This window comes from Rattus norvegicus, chromosome 7 (genome assembly GCF_036323735.1).
Source record: "Rattus norvegicus strain BN/NHsdMcwi chromosome 7, GRCr8, whole genome shotgun sequence".
Taxonomy (NCBI): Eukaryota; Metazoa; Chordata; class Mammalia; order Rodentia; family Muridae; genus Rattus; species Rattus norvegicus.
This window is the reverse complement of record NC_086025.1, coordinates 118,100,685-118,118,609: the sequence shown is the minus strand read 5'-3', so window position 1 is coordinate 118,118,609 and position 17,925 is coordinate 118,100,685. Positions and strand designations below refer to the sequence as shown.

General features: G+C 35.8%; 1 protein-coding gene across 2 annotated transcripts in view; it reads left to right on the top strand.

Annotated features, from left to right (window-relative positions):
* The window catches only part of Smc1b (structural maintenance of chromosomes 1B), a 61,786-nt gene that overhangs the window by 4,074 nt on the left and 39,787 nt on the right, over positions 1 to 17,925 (top strand). For both annotated transcript variants that reach the window (NM_001130498.1, XM_063263329.1), the window contains exons 5-11: positions 4,051 to 4,289; positions 6,030 to 6,288; positions 7,120 to 7,260; positions 11,382 to 11,464; positions 12,301 to 12,508; positions 14,113 to 14,298; positions 16,098 to 16,277. In NM_001130498.1, coding sequence (NP_001123970.1) covers positions 4,051 to 4,289; positions 6,030 to 6,288; positions 7,120 to 7,260; positions 11,382 to 11,464; positions 12,301 to 12,508; positions 14,113 to 14,298; positions 16,098 to 16,277 — 1,296 coding nt within the window. The remainder of the gene's footprint in view (positions 1 to 4,050; positions 4,290 to 6,029; positions 6,289 to 7,119; positions 7,261 to 11,381; positions 11,465 to 12,300; positions 12,509 to 14,112; positions 14,299 to 16,097; positions 16,278 to 17,925) is intronic.

The window sequence follows — 17,925 nt, the reverse complement described above, 5'->3', positions numbered from 1 at the left end:
TAAGGTGTCCTGAAGATGTTACCAGTTAATAAGTACATATTAAATAGAGAAAATTATGTTAAAATTTTAAGTTATTATCCAGAAATGGTGGCGCACACCTTTAAGTCTAGCACTTACAAAACAGAAGCAGGCAGATCTCTTAATTTGAGGCTGGTCTACAGAGCTAGTTCCAGGGCAGATAGGGCTATACAGAGAAAGTCTGTCTCAAAAAAATTAAACAACCCACTTTATTAGCTGTGGCTACTAAAAGATTCCATCAATAATGTGAAACAAATCTGGCATTCAGTAGAAATTAAAATCACCCCACGTCTCCTGGAGACTGAATGTGTCTAGCTTGGCAGCAAACACAACTACTTGCTGTGGCATCTTGCTGCCCCAAGATTTTTATATATCTCCCTATAAGAGTACAGCAGAGGTACTGAACACTTTTGGGTCTTAACTCTTCTACACCTGTAAAAGCGATTGAGGATCACTAAGAGTTTTTCATAACAAATCACATTATCATTATTTATTATTATATTTTATTTATGTTTGCCAAGGACCAGCCCCTCCCCCCTCTCTCTCCCCCTCCCTCCCTCCCCCCTCACTTGCCCCCCCCCCCCGTGTGTGTGTGTGTGTGTGTGTGTTCTGCTTTGCTCTAGACAGCTTTTTCCTTACTATTCTAAAAACTCTGGTTGAGACAGCTCTTTCTTCTAGTAAGAATAGCAAAAGCTATTTGGATAGCTCATGGGTTTTCTGTCTAAAATCAGAAAGCCAGAAAAAATTCTAAAAGAGCTGTGTCAGCTCTCTAAGTGATTCTTGTTAGAATTCCTAGAAAAAATTCTAAAAGAGCTATGAAAAATTCTAAAAGAATTGTTTGCTCTCCTTGAATTTTCAGACTAAAGTCAGAAATCCTGTCAGAAAAAATTCTTGAAGAGCTGTTTTGATCTCCAGATAGCTCAGCTCTCTCTAGAAAAAAAATTCTAGTTCTCTAGAAAGAACTAACTGCTGTACCTTTCTGCTAGCTCATCTCATGCAGACCAAAAGCTCAGTCTTTTATTGACATATCAATTCAGCTTCCCTTTTTTTTTTTTTTTTTTCTTTTTTCTTTTTTTCAAAGCTGGGGACCAAACCCAGGGCCTTGCGCTTGCTAGGCAAGCGCTCTACCACTGTGCTAAATCCCCAACCCCTCAGCTTCCCTTTTGATTATCTTTTTCTTTTCTGCCCCCCCCCCCCCAGCTGGGGACCAACCCAGGGCCTTGCCACTGAGCTAAATCCCCACCCCCGCCCTTTTGATTATCTCATGAATCAGCATCCCTATCCTCTTAATTCGGGGTTGGGGATTTAGTTCAGTGGTAGAGCGCTTGCCTAGGAAGTGCAAGGCCCTGGGTTCGGTCCCCAGCTCCGGAAAAAAAAGAACCAAAAAAAAAAAAAAAAGATTGTAAAAGAACTCTGCTATATCTGCTTACTTCTGTTAAGCAATAGAGGGTAAACTAGCTGGGTTGGACCTCTTCCTGATCACCTCTTCTTTTGATCACAGTTGGGTCTGGACTCTCTGTGTCCCAAGCTGACCTTAACTTGGGAATCTGTTTGCATTTTTATGTGCCTGTCTTTATCTTTCTGACAAGCGGGCTCAGCCTTTGTTCCTTTAGATCTGTGAAGCTCCTTATACAATTCATATTGCATTCTTATATTTTTGTATAGTTGAGAAATTATATATTTTCTTTAAAAAAGATTTATTTATTTTATGTGTATGAGTACACTGTAGCTGTCTTCAGACATGCCAGAAGAGGACAACTGATCCCATTACAGATGGTTGTGAGCTGGGAATTGAACTCAGGACCTCTGGAAATGCAGTCAGTGCTTTTAACCACTGAGCCATCTCTCCAGTGCTGAAATGATATATTTTCAAACTCGTGTTTTTAGAGTACATTTCCACAGTCTTAAGGGTTGTCCTTAAGGTCCCACTGTTTACCATTTTGCTGAGACATTAGCTGTGCTTCCTGGGCTCATGCTGTCTCAGGTTATCATGAAGTCGTTAATGCTACCAGAGAGGGCATTCCTTGAAGGAATGTGAAAATATGTATATTATTATACAACAAGCCTTATGTCCACAGCAGCCATTGACACTCATAGAGGCCCATGTCCACTGAGTGACCCTGTTCCAGGGGCAGAAACCATGTCATTCTGTCCCCACAAAGGCCACACTGGACCCAGCAATGTTTCAGCTTTATGTTTCACTACTGTTTATGTGCATGGGTGTTTTGTATAAATGTATATATGCCATGTGCCTTTTGGGGCCAGAAGAGGGCAAATGGATCCTCTGTAACTTGAGTTGCAAACTGTTGTTAGCCATCACGTGGGAGCTGGAACCCCAGTCCACTGGAAAAGCAGCCAGAAAGCAGTGTTCTTTCTTTCTTTCTTTTTTTTTTTTTTTTTTGGTTCTTTTTTTTCGGAGCTGGGGACCGAACCCAGGGCCTTGCGCTTCCTAGGCAAGCGCTCTACCACTGAGCTAAATCCCCAACCCCAGCAGTGTTCTTAACTGCTGAGCTATCTCTTCAAGCCTGTTCTTTTTAAAACTAAAACTCAAAAAATTTTTTTAATTGGTTAAGCTCATTTCATGTTTACATAGCCAACATTTTAATGCATTTAGCAAATTATTATATAATAATTTCCTAAGTGTACTTAATGAAAAATAACTAAATTTTTCCAAAAAATTAAAAGAGCAACACTATATGTTTTGATATCTTTAATGTCTGGCTTAATAGAAAATAGTTGGATTCTAACAAAGATTATTGAGTTGTTTACACGGGTGATACATTACATCTCAAACTTTCCCAAAACCATTTCCTCATTAAATACTTGTTGTTTAGAACACCATTTAAATTAGTATCTCCTTTTAAAAATATCATATTACTAATTTTATTTTGTAACATACACTTCTATATAAAACTACCTTGTTTATTTTTGTTTGCTTTTTTAGTAGTCTCTGAGTCCTCTGCCCTCTATTGGAAAATTGAAATATAAGCTTTATAAGAACAGGGATGACTTACCTCATTTCATTCTCTAGCATATTCCCAACACTCAGGGCAAAAGCTGATACGTAGTAATTAGTAAATATTTGAGAAAATAAATGAAAGGTGGATATATTTTTCCTTAGTAATATTGCTTAGTTTCTTTATATTATAACTGTGTATATATGTTCTATATCTGTAAAAGGGTGAACAGTAAGTCAGAACATAGTGTTCACAGCATACCGAAATAGCTTATAGAATGGGAGAACTTAAAACATTTTTATAAAGACAATTAGAATAATCCAGCTTCCTGATTTTTTTTACAACATTCTTAATGGACCAACTTCTGTTTACAAGTTACTTCTGAAACTTTGTTGACTAGGACCTCACATTATGAGGCGGTGACTCCCTTTTTTCTTCATTTTTAGCGCAAATATTAAGAAAATTCTCCCTTTTCATGTGTGATTTAAAACTCTAATAGTCATGTTAGGTTTATCAGTGTAAAATTCCTTTTAGAGCAAGAATTGTACTTGGAATCATTTACTGTAAAGTGTTTATGGACTCATTTATTTAATCTCCTTTCAGTTATGGTAAAGAAGCAGACTCAGCAATGTTAAGGGACTTGTCAGACTTTCAAGGACCCATGCTAGCAGGTGCCACTTCACTGTTACAGCCTGGTCTCTGAGTGCATGAATGCAGGCTTATCTTTTGGTTGCTGTTTTATTTTGGAAATATAGCCAGAAACCTCCAAATAATTCTACTTTTGTTAAGGAATACCGTCTTTTGACTGGATGTGGTGGTGCATACCTATAACTTCAGCACTTGGTAGATAGACAAGAAAATCAGGAGTTCAAGGTCATCCTTAGCTGAATAGCAAGTGTGAGAATAGCTGGGCTACAGGAGACCATGTCCCTTTCTCAAATAATGAGAGTGAGAAGGCAGGGAAGAGACTATTCTTTTTATGATATGTCATTAGAGATAGTGTGCTAATTCAGTAGTCGAGTTCATGAACAGAAGCTTAAATGTGTGCTCTTTGCCTTCCCCTGTCCATATATAGGCAGAACATTATCAAAGTCTCCTTGAAGAATTGAAAACAAACAAGATACAACTGATGCTTTTCCAACTATATTATAATGAGGAAAAAATCAATGTTTTAAACACTGAATTAGAGCATATGGACAGGAATTTAAGTGTTGTAAAAGACACTCTTTCTCACCATGAAAACATAATTAAAGCTAAGAAAAAGGATTATGGAATGTTAACTAGACAACTACAGCAAACAGCAAAAGAACTGAAGTAAGTTTTAAAAATAGATGTTAGCAGTTAAAATTTTTATGGTATTTATTTAATCTGCATATGTGTGTTCATGTGTAGTATGTGTACACTTATGCACCAGCTCATGCTTTCTAAAGCATGCATGTGGAGGCCAGAGGATAATCTGCAAAAGTCAGTTCTCTCCTCTTAACCATGTAGGTTCTAGGAATTAAAATCAAGTTAATTTTGTCAGCAAATATCTTTACCCCACTGAGTCACTTCTCTGGCCCAACAGTTGTGTTTCAAGTAAATGGGGAAAATATAATTGACATTTAGAAATTGATATGTTTGAGGAGACAGTACTGAAGCTGAGCTTAGAGCTTCACACTTGGTAGGCAAGTGCTTTACCACTGAGCTATAGTCTCAGCTTAGAAATTCAATTTTTAAAAATTTGTTTTTATTTTGTTTTGTTCTGTTCTATTTTGTTTTAGACATAGTCTCACTGTGTAGCCCTGGCTGCCCTCAAACTCACAGGGATCTGCCTGCCTCTGACTCCTGAGTGCTGGGATTAAAAGTGTGCACCACCATCTCTGGTGGAGATCAACTTTATAAAGTGAACATTTTAGTTGGGAATGCCTCTAGATACACAGAAAAGTTATAAAGATCATGCCTTTCTCTCAGATTCCCATGCTATTTCTCCTATTATTAACACACTACATTAATCTAGTCTGTAGTTGGAAGAAGGGAGAGTTGAATAGCAGAAGCAGAGGGGTATTTTTTAAGTGGTTAAACTATGAATTTGTCAAAATTAAAGAAACTGTAGCACCAAGAGTGAACCTTAATGTAAACAAAAATTTAAAAATTGATGTAAGAGTGTTAGGGATACTAAGTGTATTACAAAATGTGACAAAACATTAACTATATTACAAATATATCAAACAACTCTAATAGTGCAGTGGGAAGAGAATAGTGGCTTAAGTAATTTTTAGATTCTAAATTATGTTTGTATCTGTATATGTATATGTATATACATATACTAAGTGCCAGTGCCTCTGGAAGTATAAGATCTCCTAGACCTGGAATTCTGAGCCACCCAACATTGGCTAGGGGAATTTAATTTGGGACCTCTCTGAGAGCAACTCCTAAGCCACCTTTCTAGATCCCTAGCCTAAGTAATTTTTAAAGTGCATAGATTTCAAAATCTTCAAAAGAAGATACATTATACAGAAGCACTGTTTTATAAGTGTAAAATTGTTTCTCAAGGGAAAATGCTATTTTTTTGAGACAGGTTTTCTCTGTCTAGATCTTGCTGTCCTAGATCTTGCTCTATGGACCAGGCTTGTCTAGAACTCCGAAATCTGCCCGCCTCTACCTCCCAAGTGCTGTGATAAAAGGTGTATGCTACTACCACCAACAAAACAAAACAAAACAAACAAAACCCCCCCAGAATCTCAGTAGTACTGTTTTCTCTGGCATCTACGGATATGCCTAACAATCTCTGTAAGCTAATTTTTAGAATTTAATTTTGAATTTTATTTTATCAAAGTTACTTTCTTTTTGGCCAGGGTTGGTGATTTATATTCATGCCTTTAGTCCTGGTACATGGGAGGCAGAGACAGGAAGATCACTGCATTCAAATCCAGCTTTGTATACATAGCTAGTACCAGTTTAACCAGGACTACATAGTGAGACACTGACTCCAAAAAATAAAAATATAAATAAAATAATAAATTAATACTTGCTTATATGCTAAAAATAAAAAATTATTTTTTTTCTTTTTAGATCTGTCGAAGCAGTTTTAAATCAGAAGAGGCCTCAGTACATTAAAGCTAAAGAAAACACTTCTCACCATCTAAAAAAATTGGATTTGTCTAAGAAATTGATAACAGACAATGAAAAACAATGTGCTAAGCAGGAAGATGGCATTCGAGCCTTAGTGGCAGAACTGGTTGATTTAGATAGAGCATGGAGAAGTTTTGAAAAGCAGATGGAAGAGAAAATCTTACACAAAGGAAGAGACATTGAATTGGAAAATAGTCAGGTGAAGAAAATGAAAATACTGGAAACATTTTTATTGTTTTAATTTCTATTTTTAATAAGAAAAAAATTAAGAGATAATCCCTATGATAATTTATTAAGATTATCCCATCTATGTAAATTGTAGGAATTATTTTTTTAATCTGTTCACAGAATCTAAATTTAATCTTGATACTAAGGCATTTTTCCATCATATAATTAGATGGTGTTATAACATAAATTAATTAAAGCCTGGTACTACCTGGAATTATATAGTAATAAAAGTTAGGTAATTGTTACTATTTTAAAGATAAAACAATTCTATCTTAGATACTATATGAGTGTAAAGATCAGATGTATGTGACTTTGAAGAGACTTAATTGACTAGGAAACTAAGATGATTTTAACTGTTCAATGATGCGTTAATAGTCAGTGTAATACAGTACACAAGATTAAAATTATTAATCAGTAAAATACACAGATAACCAAAAACATGTAAGTCAGTTTTCAAATATTCTTTCAATTAAACTATCATCATTCATCTTTCATTGAGTTATGCGAATCTTGTATCACCATATACATACCCCAAAATAATTATGACTAGAAAAGTAAAGTGCCATTTTCTCCAGATAGTTTTTTCCCTAGATTTTCTATCAAAGACCTTATTATAGTGTTTGTCTTGATTACTTTGTTATACTATCTAAAGAGTTTTTAATAAGGAAAATTTCATATTAAGTTCACATTTTACCTGGAGAAGATAGCTAATTATGATCTAATTTATATAAAGATTTTTGATGAGAGCAGGATGTCATATAATTTCTTTAAGGTGAGTAATATGTCAATGCTGTTTATATAGCTGGACCGTTATAAAGAGCTTAAGGAACAAGTCAGACGGAGGGTAGGTATAATGACACAACAACTGGAAAAACTACAGTGGGAACAGAAGGCAGAAAAAGAAAGACTGGCATTTGAAAGGAGGAGGCATGGAGACACTCAGGTACTATGGATTCTATAGTAATAGTTTAGAATTAATTGTAGTGAGATGTTGCTCCCTTTTCAATATGTAAGTGGATTTATATCAAGAAATTTAAAAAATTCTGAAGGGATAGGAGCATATAGCTTAGTGGTAGAACACTGTTGTCCTGGGTTTGATTTCCCAAGCACAACAAAATAGTTAAATCTAGTTTCTCTGTTGTTCTTAGAATTTTTAATTTATGTGCACTTTTATAGTTAAAGTAGGCCGTGCTTTCATACCTGTGTTTAAGAAGTGTTTTCTGTGCATTTATATGGTGATGAACACGGTCTGAGCATGCATTTTAGTTCAGTAGTGTGAGGAGGAGGATGGGGAGAGTGGAGACATTAAATACATTTAGCTCTCTGTATCTGTGGGTCTTGAAGCTGTGGATTCAACTGAGGATCAACAATACTCAGGGTAAAAATGTTTACTGAACATTGTTTTAGTACTTTTTGTTGCTCCCTGAGCAATACAATATAATACCTATCTATATAGCATTTATACTTTACTAGGTATTGTAAGTCTTCCAGAGAGGATTTGAAGTATATAGGAAGATATGTGTCAATTATATGTGATACTCTGCATTTTATATAAGGATTTGAGTATATGTAAATTAGGCAAACAATCATTGGTTCTGGAATCATTCCTTAAATATGTTGCCCAAGAGGAGCTAGCCAGTCTATGTTGGGAACAAGTGTTAAGAGAGCATTATATTCTTCCTCAGAGTAAGACTTGGCTTCCAGCCTATCTTACTCTTTACTTACTGTGTATAATCTCAGTAAACAATTTATTAGATTGGGGCGGGGAGCTTTACATTTTCCATTTATAGGTACAGTCAGAAAAAGTATAGATAGGAAAGAAAGATGGATAGAGGGGAGAGAGAAAGATCCCTAAAGCTAGTGTCTTTCCCAACTGTCAGCTGTTTCTCACAGTCATTCCTCCCTTAGTTCCACACAGTCTGCTTAAACAGTTCCTTCTCCCAGTTTTCCTGATACTATCAGCTCCAAAGTATAACAACTGCTGTGGCCTATCTGCTCAACTCAGCTTCTCCTGACTCAACTGTCTCTGAACAATATCTTCTCCACCAACTGCCTTCTCTTCTTACTCTCCTAGCCCAACTCACTTCGGACTCAGCCTCAGCTGGCTTTTTTATATCCTATCCTGTTCCCAGAATTCAAGAGGCAACCAACACTAAAGGTCACATCAAGCGGTTCTAACAGCTAAGAATTCTTAAAGGACCACTTTACTAGCAACTGGGGAATCCTTTAAAGAGCCAGGAGCACAAGATAAATCACACTACAAAGTCAAGCTCACAATGAAGGACAGACTTAGTAGCTACTCCCTCTTAATGCTTTATGACTCCTTTTCTAAAGACTAAGAACTGGGTATAAGATTACTACACAATCAACAGTAATAGTTCATCATACATTATGAAGTTTCTCTGAGCCACCATGTTATTTGGGTATATAGCATGCTAAGTGCTGCTGCAAGTCCAATCTGTGGTTGTGGTTTCTAAGCTTTGGGCTTTCTCTTACCTGTATTTACTAACTTGGTGATCTATAGTCACACATATGTAAACACTGCTCTAAAAATGTGAACATTTAACCCTCAGACCTTCAAAACTCCAATCAGGTGTTTTTCCAGCTGCTACTTCAGGTTCTTCAGGTTAGGTGTTAAGCAAACATCTCAATCAATCTTGGACTCCAAACTGACCTTCCAATCTTCTCACAAAATGTGTTCCACAGTCTTTCACGTCAATTATGACAGTTTAATTTTATTAGTTGCTCAGGTCAAAAATGTGGAGCTACTCTGACTCTCTTTTAGAAAACTGTTGGCTTTACCTTGAAAATACAACGAATGTCTTACTTTTTCTAATTCTACTGCTATCACTTTTGTCCATACTTTTGGTTTGGATCAGTTCAGTAGCCTACCAGCTTCCTTTGCTCCCACTCTGTATCCTGGATCCTACACAGTAGTCTCAGCATAACAGCCAGTTAATGCATTCAGTAAGTCAAATCATGAAATTGGCTCTTTAAATTCTCCAGAGGCTTCCCAACTTACACATGAAAGTTTTAGGTCAAAGTTCTTAAGTGACCTATATGGGCCTACCTGAGCTGTTGCTCAGTTTTTCTTCCTGTTTTTCTTTCTTTGATCTGTTATGTTGACCTCCTGTAATATTACAAACATGTTTCTTCATGAGATTTTCTATCTACAAAAGCAGTAAATTCTTGTAATCACTGAGCTATTTCTCTAGCCCCTGAATGGATTTTTTCCTTTTGAGACAGTGTCTCATTATGAATCCCTGGCTGGCCTGGAACTCACCATGTAGATCAAGCTGGCTTTTAATTCACAGAGGTCTGCCACCCTTAGCCCCTTGAGTAGTCGGAATAAATGGGTGTACTGCCGTGCCCAGCTGTAAATGGACTTAAGTGAGATAGTAGAATTTCAGTGTTGGGCTTCTTAATTTCAACATGTGTGTTCCATTAGAAAGGAAGCTGTCTTGCCTTATTTTGGAGGGAGACATATACATGTGTGTGTGTGCAAGTGAGTTCATGTTCCTGTTTGTATTGGTGCAGAGCTCAGAAGAATACATCAAGTATCGTGCTCCATCACTCTCCTAATATCCTTGAGACAAGGATTTTTACTGAACCTGGAGCTAGGGTAGCAGCCTGCAAGCCCTAGCAATTGTTCTATCTCAGTCTCCATAGCACTGGGGTTACAGGTGTGCACAGCCACTCCTGACTTTATGTGGGGATTTGAACTAAGGTCATCATATTTGTGTAATCACCTGAGTCATATCCTCAGCTCATTGTGGTCATTTTTGTAGCTCTGGCATCTAGCCCAATAGATGTTTGCTTCATGGATTATTGTTGATTAGATGGAAAAAAGGTCGAAGGTTAAAAATCTGAAACTAGTTGGAGACTATTCTCCCCATCTATCCAGTTTCTCTTCCCTGAGAAGTTAAAGCTCCCCTTTCAGTTTTTTCCCTGGCTAACAAAATGGGAAATCCAAAATATAAACAATTCATAAATAACTTACATTGTTGAATTGTTCTGTTTATTATTAGTTATTATAAGTGTGATTGGTACGCTTGCATAGAAGAAAACATGATTTGTCTAGGATTCAGTGATATGTTTTTAGGCATCTAGGAACATGTCTTTCTCAGGTGACAGTTTCTGCTGCTCTGCAGTATTTGGATTTGATGATAAAGGACAAATAGAGCAAGACTTGCATGAAATCCTCTCCTTGTGCCTGTTAGTTGCCCTGTAGTTCTTGCATCATGGTGGTACTTAACTACTCTATTATAATCACTTATTTTCTTGAGGACTGAAACTATCTTGCTCATTATTGTGCCTCTAGTTCCTATTACATGGAAGCCAGTGAATGGATATCTATTGAATGAATTCATTTGAAAGATAGATATGAACTTTATAGGTACTTGAAAATGTTTTTGAACTGGAGAGAGAACACTTGTCAATCTTTTAGGATTTAGTTCCCAGCACATACATGGTGGCTCCCAATAGCTCATAATTCCTTTTCCAGAGGATCTGACACTCTCTTCTGTGAACACCAGACAGGAATGTGGTGTACATACATAAATGCAGACAAAACACTCATAAACATAAAATAAGTAAATCAAGAGATATTAAAAAATTACTCGAAGTTTGAATTTACCAGTAAAATCACTAGAGATCAAATATTCCAGCAAAATACAATCAGATTTAATCCCCAGTCTATTAGCTACTAAAGCTTTATACTAGCCGGCCTTTTCAAAATTAATTTTTCTTTTATATTTTCTCTTAATTTTTAAATTACATTTATTTATATATATTTGTGTGTGCCCACGCTTGCCCAAGCACACTGTGGTGTACTTGTAGAAGTTAGAAAACAACTTGAGAGCATTGGCTCTTTCTTTCTCTTCTGTTTAGTGGTTGAAAAGAGTTCAGCAAGCATCTGTTAAGCCATCACACAAATCCTAAATATATTCATATAATCATATTTGATGCATTTCAGACTTTAACAGCTTTAGCATAATAAATTCTAGATGTCATCTTATTAGTTTAGAATGTTGTGATTAATTTTAGGCTTATTTCCCATTGTAGGGAAATCTAAAACAAATAAAAGAACAAATAGAAGAGCATAAAAAACGAATAGAGAAATTGGAGGAATATACAAAGACGTGCATGTAAGTAGGAAAACAACCTTTGTAGCTTTTTCATATCTAAATGATCCAGTGTATTCTCTAAGTAGTGAATTAATGTTACTAATGTGTGATATTCTCATTCTTTTGTCTCTGTAGATTGTTAAAAATTATACTTACCACATAATAAATATATATAAAATTTGAAAACAAAAATAAATGCTTAAAATTTGAAAATATATTGGGATGTGTAACATTGGTAAAACTTAAATCTCCTTCTGACATTGACATTTCATAAATATATAATGAATTGTGGGATCTGGAGAGATGGCTCAGTAGTTAAGAACACTGGCTGCTCTTGCAGAGTACTGGGTTTGATTCAAAGCACCCACATGGTGGTTAGACTCAGAACTATCTGTAGTTCCAGATCCAGGGGGTCCAATGCCCTCTTCTTGCTTCCATCAGCACTAACTACATAAATGCTCACAGATATATATACAGGCTAACACTTGTACACATAAAGTAAAAATAAACTTAAATTTTTTAAAAATGGTAATGAATTGTGTCTTGAAAACTAATTCATGATATTCAATCTACCAGTAAGGAATTTTAGTTGATTTTGCATTGATATTAAGCATGTGATGATTGCTCTGGTTTATATTGATCTACTCTTACTCTCATAGTAACCAGAAATATGTATTTTCAAATGAACAGAAATAACCAAAAAGCTTTTTTGCCTGTTTAGTGTTGGGTATGTTTTTTTAAATTTCTTTTTTAATTGATAGAGCACTACTCCATTTTTATACAGTGCTAGACAAGATTGTTTTATGTTTTAACAAACTGGTTTTTTTTGGTTGTTGTTCTTGTTGTTACTGTTGTAGGGATTGCTTGGAAGATAAAAAACAGCAAGAAGAAGCCCTGATAAAAGAAATTGACAATACAAAATCAAGAATGTCTGAAGTTAATGAAGAATTGAGTCTTATTAGAAATGAATTGCAGAATGCTGGAATTGATAACCATGAAGGAAAACGTCAGCGGAAAAGAGCAGAAGTTCTCGAACACCTTAAAAGACTTTACCCAGATTCTGTGGTAATAGGAATGAATTTTAAAAGCTATGTTCTCTCATTCCTAAAAATAGTGTTCTTACTTGAGATTGGAAAATATAACTGATGTAAGGAAGCAGAATTATTTTAGAAATGTTGTGTTTTGTATTTGACAATTTATATTTATAATAGTAAATAGAGCAAGAGATAAATAATTTCAAATTATATTTCTAAGTAAGTATTGAAAATGAATACTAACATGAACACAGTACCTAGCCAGTATACATTATGGCTGATATCCCTAGAGGAAAGATAGTATGACGTAGTCTTGGTCCTCTCAACAAGAAACCTCTATGCTCAAGTTCTTCATAATTTTTGACAGTATCACTGCCATGTTTTCATTTTCTCTCTATACCTAGTAGTCTTTCATACTAAGGACTTTGGCCAAAATGCAACACTATCCTGCTATATGGAGTGTTAGCATCATAGCATCATTTTCTATTATATCATGGGCCTCACTTCTGCCTCAGTGTGCCCTGCGATTTCCTTATGGCCTATTTTTACTCTTTGACACTTCACCATTGCTCTGTTCCAAAACACTTGCCTTTGACCTTTATGGTATTACATTCTCATGGCCACCTACTTTATCTCCTTTACACTGTCTTACTAGAACACCTTTTTTTTCTTTAAGAAACTGTGGGGGTTGGGGGGACTGAAACCAGAGCCTTATGTATGTGAGGTCAACGTTCTACCAACTGAGTTATATATCCTTAAGTCTTTGACGTTCTTCAATCTCTTTTGAATCATGGATATTAATAGAGGAATAGGGCTACATTGCCCAATCTTGCTTCTTCAGTTCATAACAAAATGACACAGCCCTACTTTTTAAAAACCCAGTAGTTCAGCAATCATGTCTAATGGCAGAAAATGGCTACTGTGCAGACTTCTTTTTAAATAGAGAAAAGGCTGGAGAGATGGCTCAACAATTTAAGTATAGTTTTGGTTGTTCGGAACTCCATAGAAGCCAAGCTGGTTAATTGACTAAATTCTGAAAATTCTTACCCAGTATTCCTTAATTTGGCAAGAAGCATAACTTATATACTTGTTTCCATTCAAAAATTGAGGGAATTGATTTTAAAAACTAGTAAATCAGAAGAGGGGGGAACTCTAATGCTCTCTCAATGTAGATAAACTCAATTTCTCATTGAAAGACGACATTTTGACTCCCTTCCACCAAATAAGGTATGCTTTTTCTACACAGAACAGAATCACATTGAAACAGGATGTTAATGTAAAACTCCACAGAGAATGAGATGTTCAAACAGTGTATTTTTACAAAGTGTCCGCTGAGCCCTTATATTTCCTGCCCTCCAGGGAGAGTGAGTAGAGCAGGAATATGGATTCAGTCACTTGTTGCTCAAAGAAAGCACTTGATTTACTCTCTGGGAAAGGAGTCAAGAGGTTGTCCATTATCAAAAATGAAAGGTCCACATTAAATATAAGAATTTTGATGAATTTGAATGTGACTATTAAATTAGACATATGAATTGTATGCAGTTATCTGTCATGCTTTATTACATTAGAAAACAATGAATTATATGTTTCTCGTTAATGTATTTTTTTTCTTCTTCTGTTCTGAAACCTGCTAAGTTTGGAAGACTTCTTGATCTATGTCATCCTATTCATAAGAAATACCAGCTGGCTGTGACTAAGCTTTTTGGCCGGTACATGGTTGCCATTGTTGTTGCCTCAGAAAAGGTAGCAAAAGATTGTATTCGGTTTCTGAAGGAGGAAAGAGCTGAACCTGAGACATTCCTTGCTCTAGATTACCTTGATGTAAGAATTTTACTATTTGGTATTTATTAATTACCAAATTGAATATCTTTATTTCTCTAAACTGGCAGCTATGGAATGAGGGTAGGGTGGGTGCAAGTGGTGTAACTTGAATGTCAGCTAGCCAGTCATTCAAGTGGCTGATGTTTCTGAACTTCAGGGGAATAATATCAGACAACTGCTATCTTTATGATTCATGTTATTTTTCCCTAATCTAGTATTGCTACAATTCTTAATGTCTTCAGTTTCAATCCTGGAGAAGAGCATACTATGTAGACCAGGCTAGCTTCAAACTCTTAAGAGATTTGCCTGCCGGCATTGAGAGAGGGCTCAATGGTTAGGAGCACTGACTGCTCTTCCAGAGGTCCTGAGTTCAATTCCCAGCAACCACATGGTGTCTCACAACCATCTGTGATGTGATCTGATGCTCTCTTCTAGTGTGTCTGAATACATAAAATAAATAAATCTTAAAAAAAAGTTTGAAAGAGATTTGCCTGCCACTGCCTCCTGAGTACTGGGATTAAAGGCATGTAAACTATTCCCAGTATAAATCATTTTTATTTGTTACTCATTTGAATTTTTTCAAAGTAAACTCATATTTTACAAAAATATGATACAGGAGAGTCTGAAATGATGGCTTAGCAGTTAAGAATACTAGCTGCTCTAACAAAGGACTTGGGTTAGATTCCCAATGGATGTCTATAGCAGCTAACAATCATCTTTCTGTAACTCCAGTCCTAGGATATCTGATGCCCTCTTTTGTCTCTGTGGACACCTCATGTATGTGGTACACAGACATACATGCAGACAAAATTGTTTTAATTAATTAAAATCTTATACAGGAAAAAATAACAAAAATCTTATACAGAGTCATCAAATGACTAAATAGATAATGGTACTTGTTACAGAGCATGACAACTTGAGTTCAAGATTTAGTTCCTCTACTCACATGGTAGGAGAGGAACCATTTCCCACAGGCTGTCTTCTATACTTCCAGAGACACACTAGAGGACAACCTACACACACCTACACACACACACACACACACACACACACACACACACACACTCTCTCTCTCTCTCTCTCTCTCTCTCTCTCAATAAATAAATAACTGTAAAAAATAACCTTATATAGAAATATATTATAAAAGGAACATTTCCTTTTAGTACACAGTTCTTAAATATTACTTAAGAGGTTTCTATACACTCAGGCCATATGAACATATGTATGTATATATGTGTGTATATATCTACTGTTTCCATGTGCATACAGGCACACCTTTTAATATACATAGGATTTTTGTTTAACAGAAATGAGATTATATTTGCTAGTTTTCAGTAATATGTGGCAGATATATTTATGATTTATAGACAGAAATCTGAAAGTACATCTATAATCTGAAGGCTACCCTGATCATTTCAAACTAGAGGGCTTTTGTTTAGTCTCATTTTTATATCTGTAGTTCTGTGCTGCTTTTGGGTACATACCTAAGTGACTACTGTATTCCACTATGCTTTATGACGTAAAGAACACAAAGCACTTCTCATTGTTCTGTTCCAACTTGTTAGTGGCAGTTGAATCTGGAAGTAAGTTCTTTCTTGTGGCTTTTGATGAAGTTTTCCTATTTTTGAAAAATATTACATGTCATAATGTGGGATACAGTTTCTCATGTTTTTACTGCAAGTGCATTGCATTAGAAGAGCATGTTATCAAGCCTTGGCTATACTGTGGAAAGAATATAAAAAGCATTTGGTTTTTATTTTAGTGTTGTTAATATACCAATTTTCCTTTAAACCCTTCAGATCAAGCCAATCAATGAACGACTAAGGGAAATTAAAGGCTGTAAGATGATGATCGATGTTATAAAGACCCAGTTTCCTCAGCTGAAGAAAGTGATTCAGTTTGTTTGTGGAAATGGCCTTGTCTGTGAGACTGTGGAAGAGGCAAGACATATTGCATTTGGTGGACCTGAAAGACGAAAGGTGAGAGACCTGAACACTGTTCCAACTAAGTTGAAGTGTGTTCATTCATTCATTAGTTTGGTCTTTACCTCCCCCACCCCTTTACTAGTATGTTCTTTTTAATAAGGAAAACCAGCTAGGGAAGCCTAAGATGCTTTCATTTGATGATTTTTGTTTTGAGACAGGGTCATGTAGCCCAGACTGGCCTTGAGCTTGTTATATTGCTGAGGATAACTGATAACTATGCTCTCCCTGCTTCTGCCTCCCAAGTGCTGGGATCAGAGACATGCATTATCGTGCCTGTCTGCGGATACTAAAGATTGAACTCAGGGCACTGTATGTTTAGGCAAGTACTCTCTCCACCAACTAAGTACATCTTCAGCTCTTCCGTTTAGTTTTGTAAAAATTCACTTCTGTAACGTTCTCTATATCACACATTGTATTTTAGAAATTTGATTTATTTCAGTATTTTAAGGCATTTGGGTTTTTCCCCTTGTGTGGAATAAATGTCCTTGTTGATCCCTGTATTTTCCCTGCATTGTATTACGTTTAAAGAGCAGGAAAGATTTTTTTGTTCCTTACTTTACATTTTTTGTTCTTAGATGACTTAATAGGAATACTTTGTACACTGAAGCTTAACACAATTATATTTAAAATGGCACAGTTGAGATGTTACTGAGTACTAATCTTTCACGGGAGTAATTTTTCTTTTAAAAATAAATATTTTAGGGACAGAGGAGATGACTTAATGACTAAGAATGCTTCCTCTACGAGCATGCAGACCTGATTTCAAATCCATAACACTCACATAAACCAAGCATGACTCAACATACCTGCAACTCTAGCATTAGAAGGTAGAGACATTTGGATCCCAAGATCTAGCTGTTTAATATAAATAACAAGCTTCTGGTTTAATGAAAAACTGTCTCAGAATAGTAAGACAGAGAGCAATAGACATGAGACCCCATATCCTGCTCTGGCCTCTACATTCATGCACATTACACATATATCCCATACATGCATGCACACACACAAATACATATTTTTTCTTACATGGACAATTTATATTTAGTTGAATAATGCTAAAATTATTGCCCAAGTAATTATGTATTTTTATTTTATAAAGTATACCATTGCTTAAGTGCATAAGCCATGAAATAAGGCTGACTGGTGATGCTATACAGTAAGTAGTTATGTGACTTTAGGTAATTTCCTGAACTCTTAATTTTCTTATCTAAAACTGAGGAGATAATACTAATAATACTAATAATACATAACTATAATTATGAAGCTTACATTAAGTGACATCAAGCATTGTACTGCAGAATACCTAGGGAATAATCAGCAAGTGGTAGCCACTTCATGAACAATTAACAGTTATCTAGAATGTCTAGTATCAAAAATCAATACAAGATAAGCTTTTCTTCTGAGAATTTCCATTCTTAAATTTAGCATTTTTCTAAAATGATTAATGCTGTATATTTATACAGTAGGTTTTTATTTTATGTATATGGGTGTTTTGCCCTTGCATGTATATCTGTGCCCTATATGTGTGCTCAGTACCCATGGAGGCCAGAAAGGGTTATCAGCTTTCTTGGGACTGGAATTCTATTGTAAGCTTCCATGTGGATCCTGGGGATCTAACTTAGGTCTTCTGGAAGCAACCAAT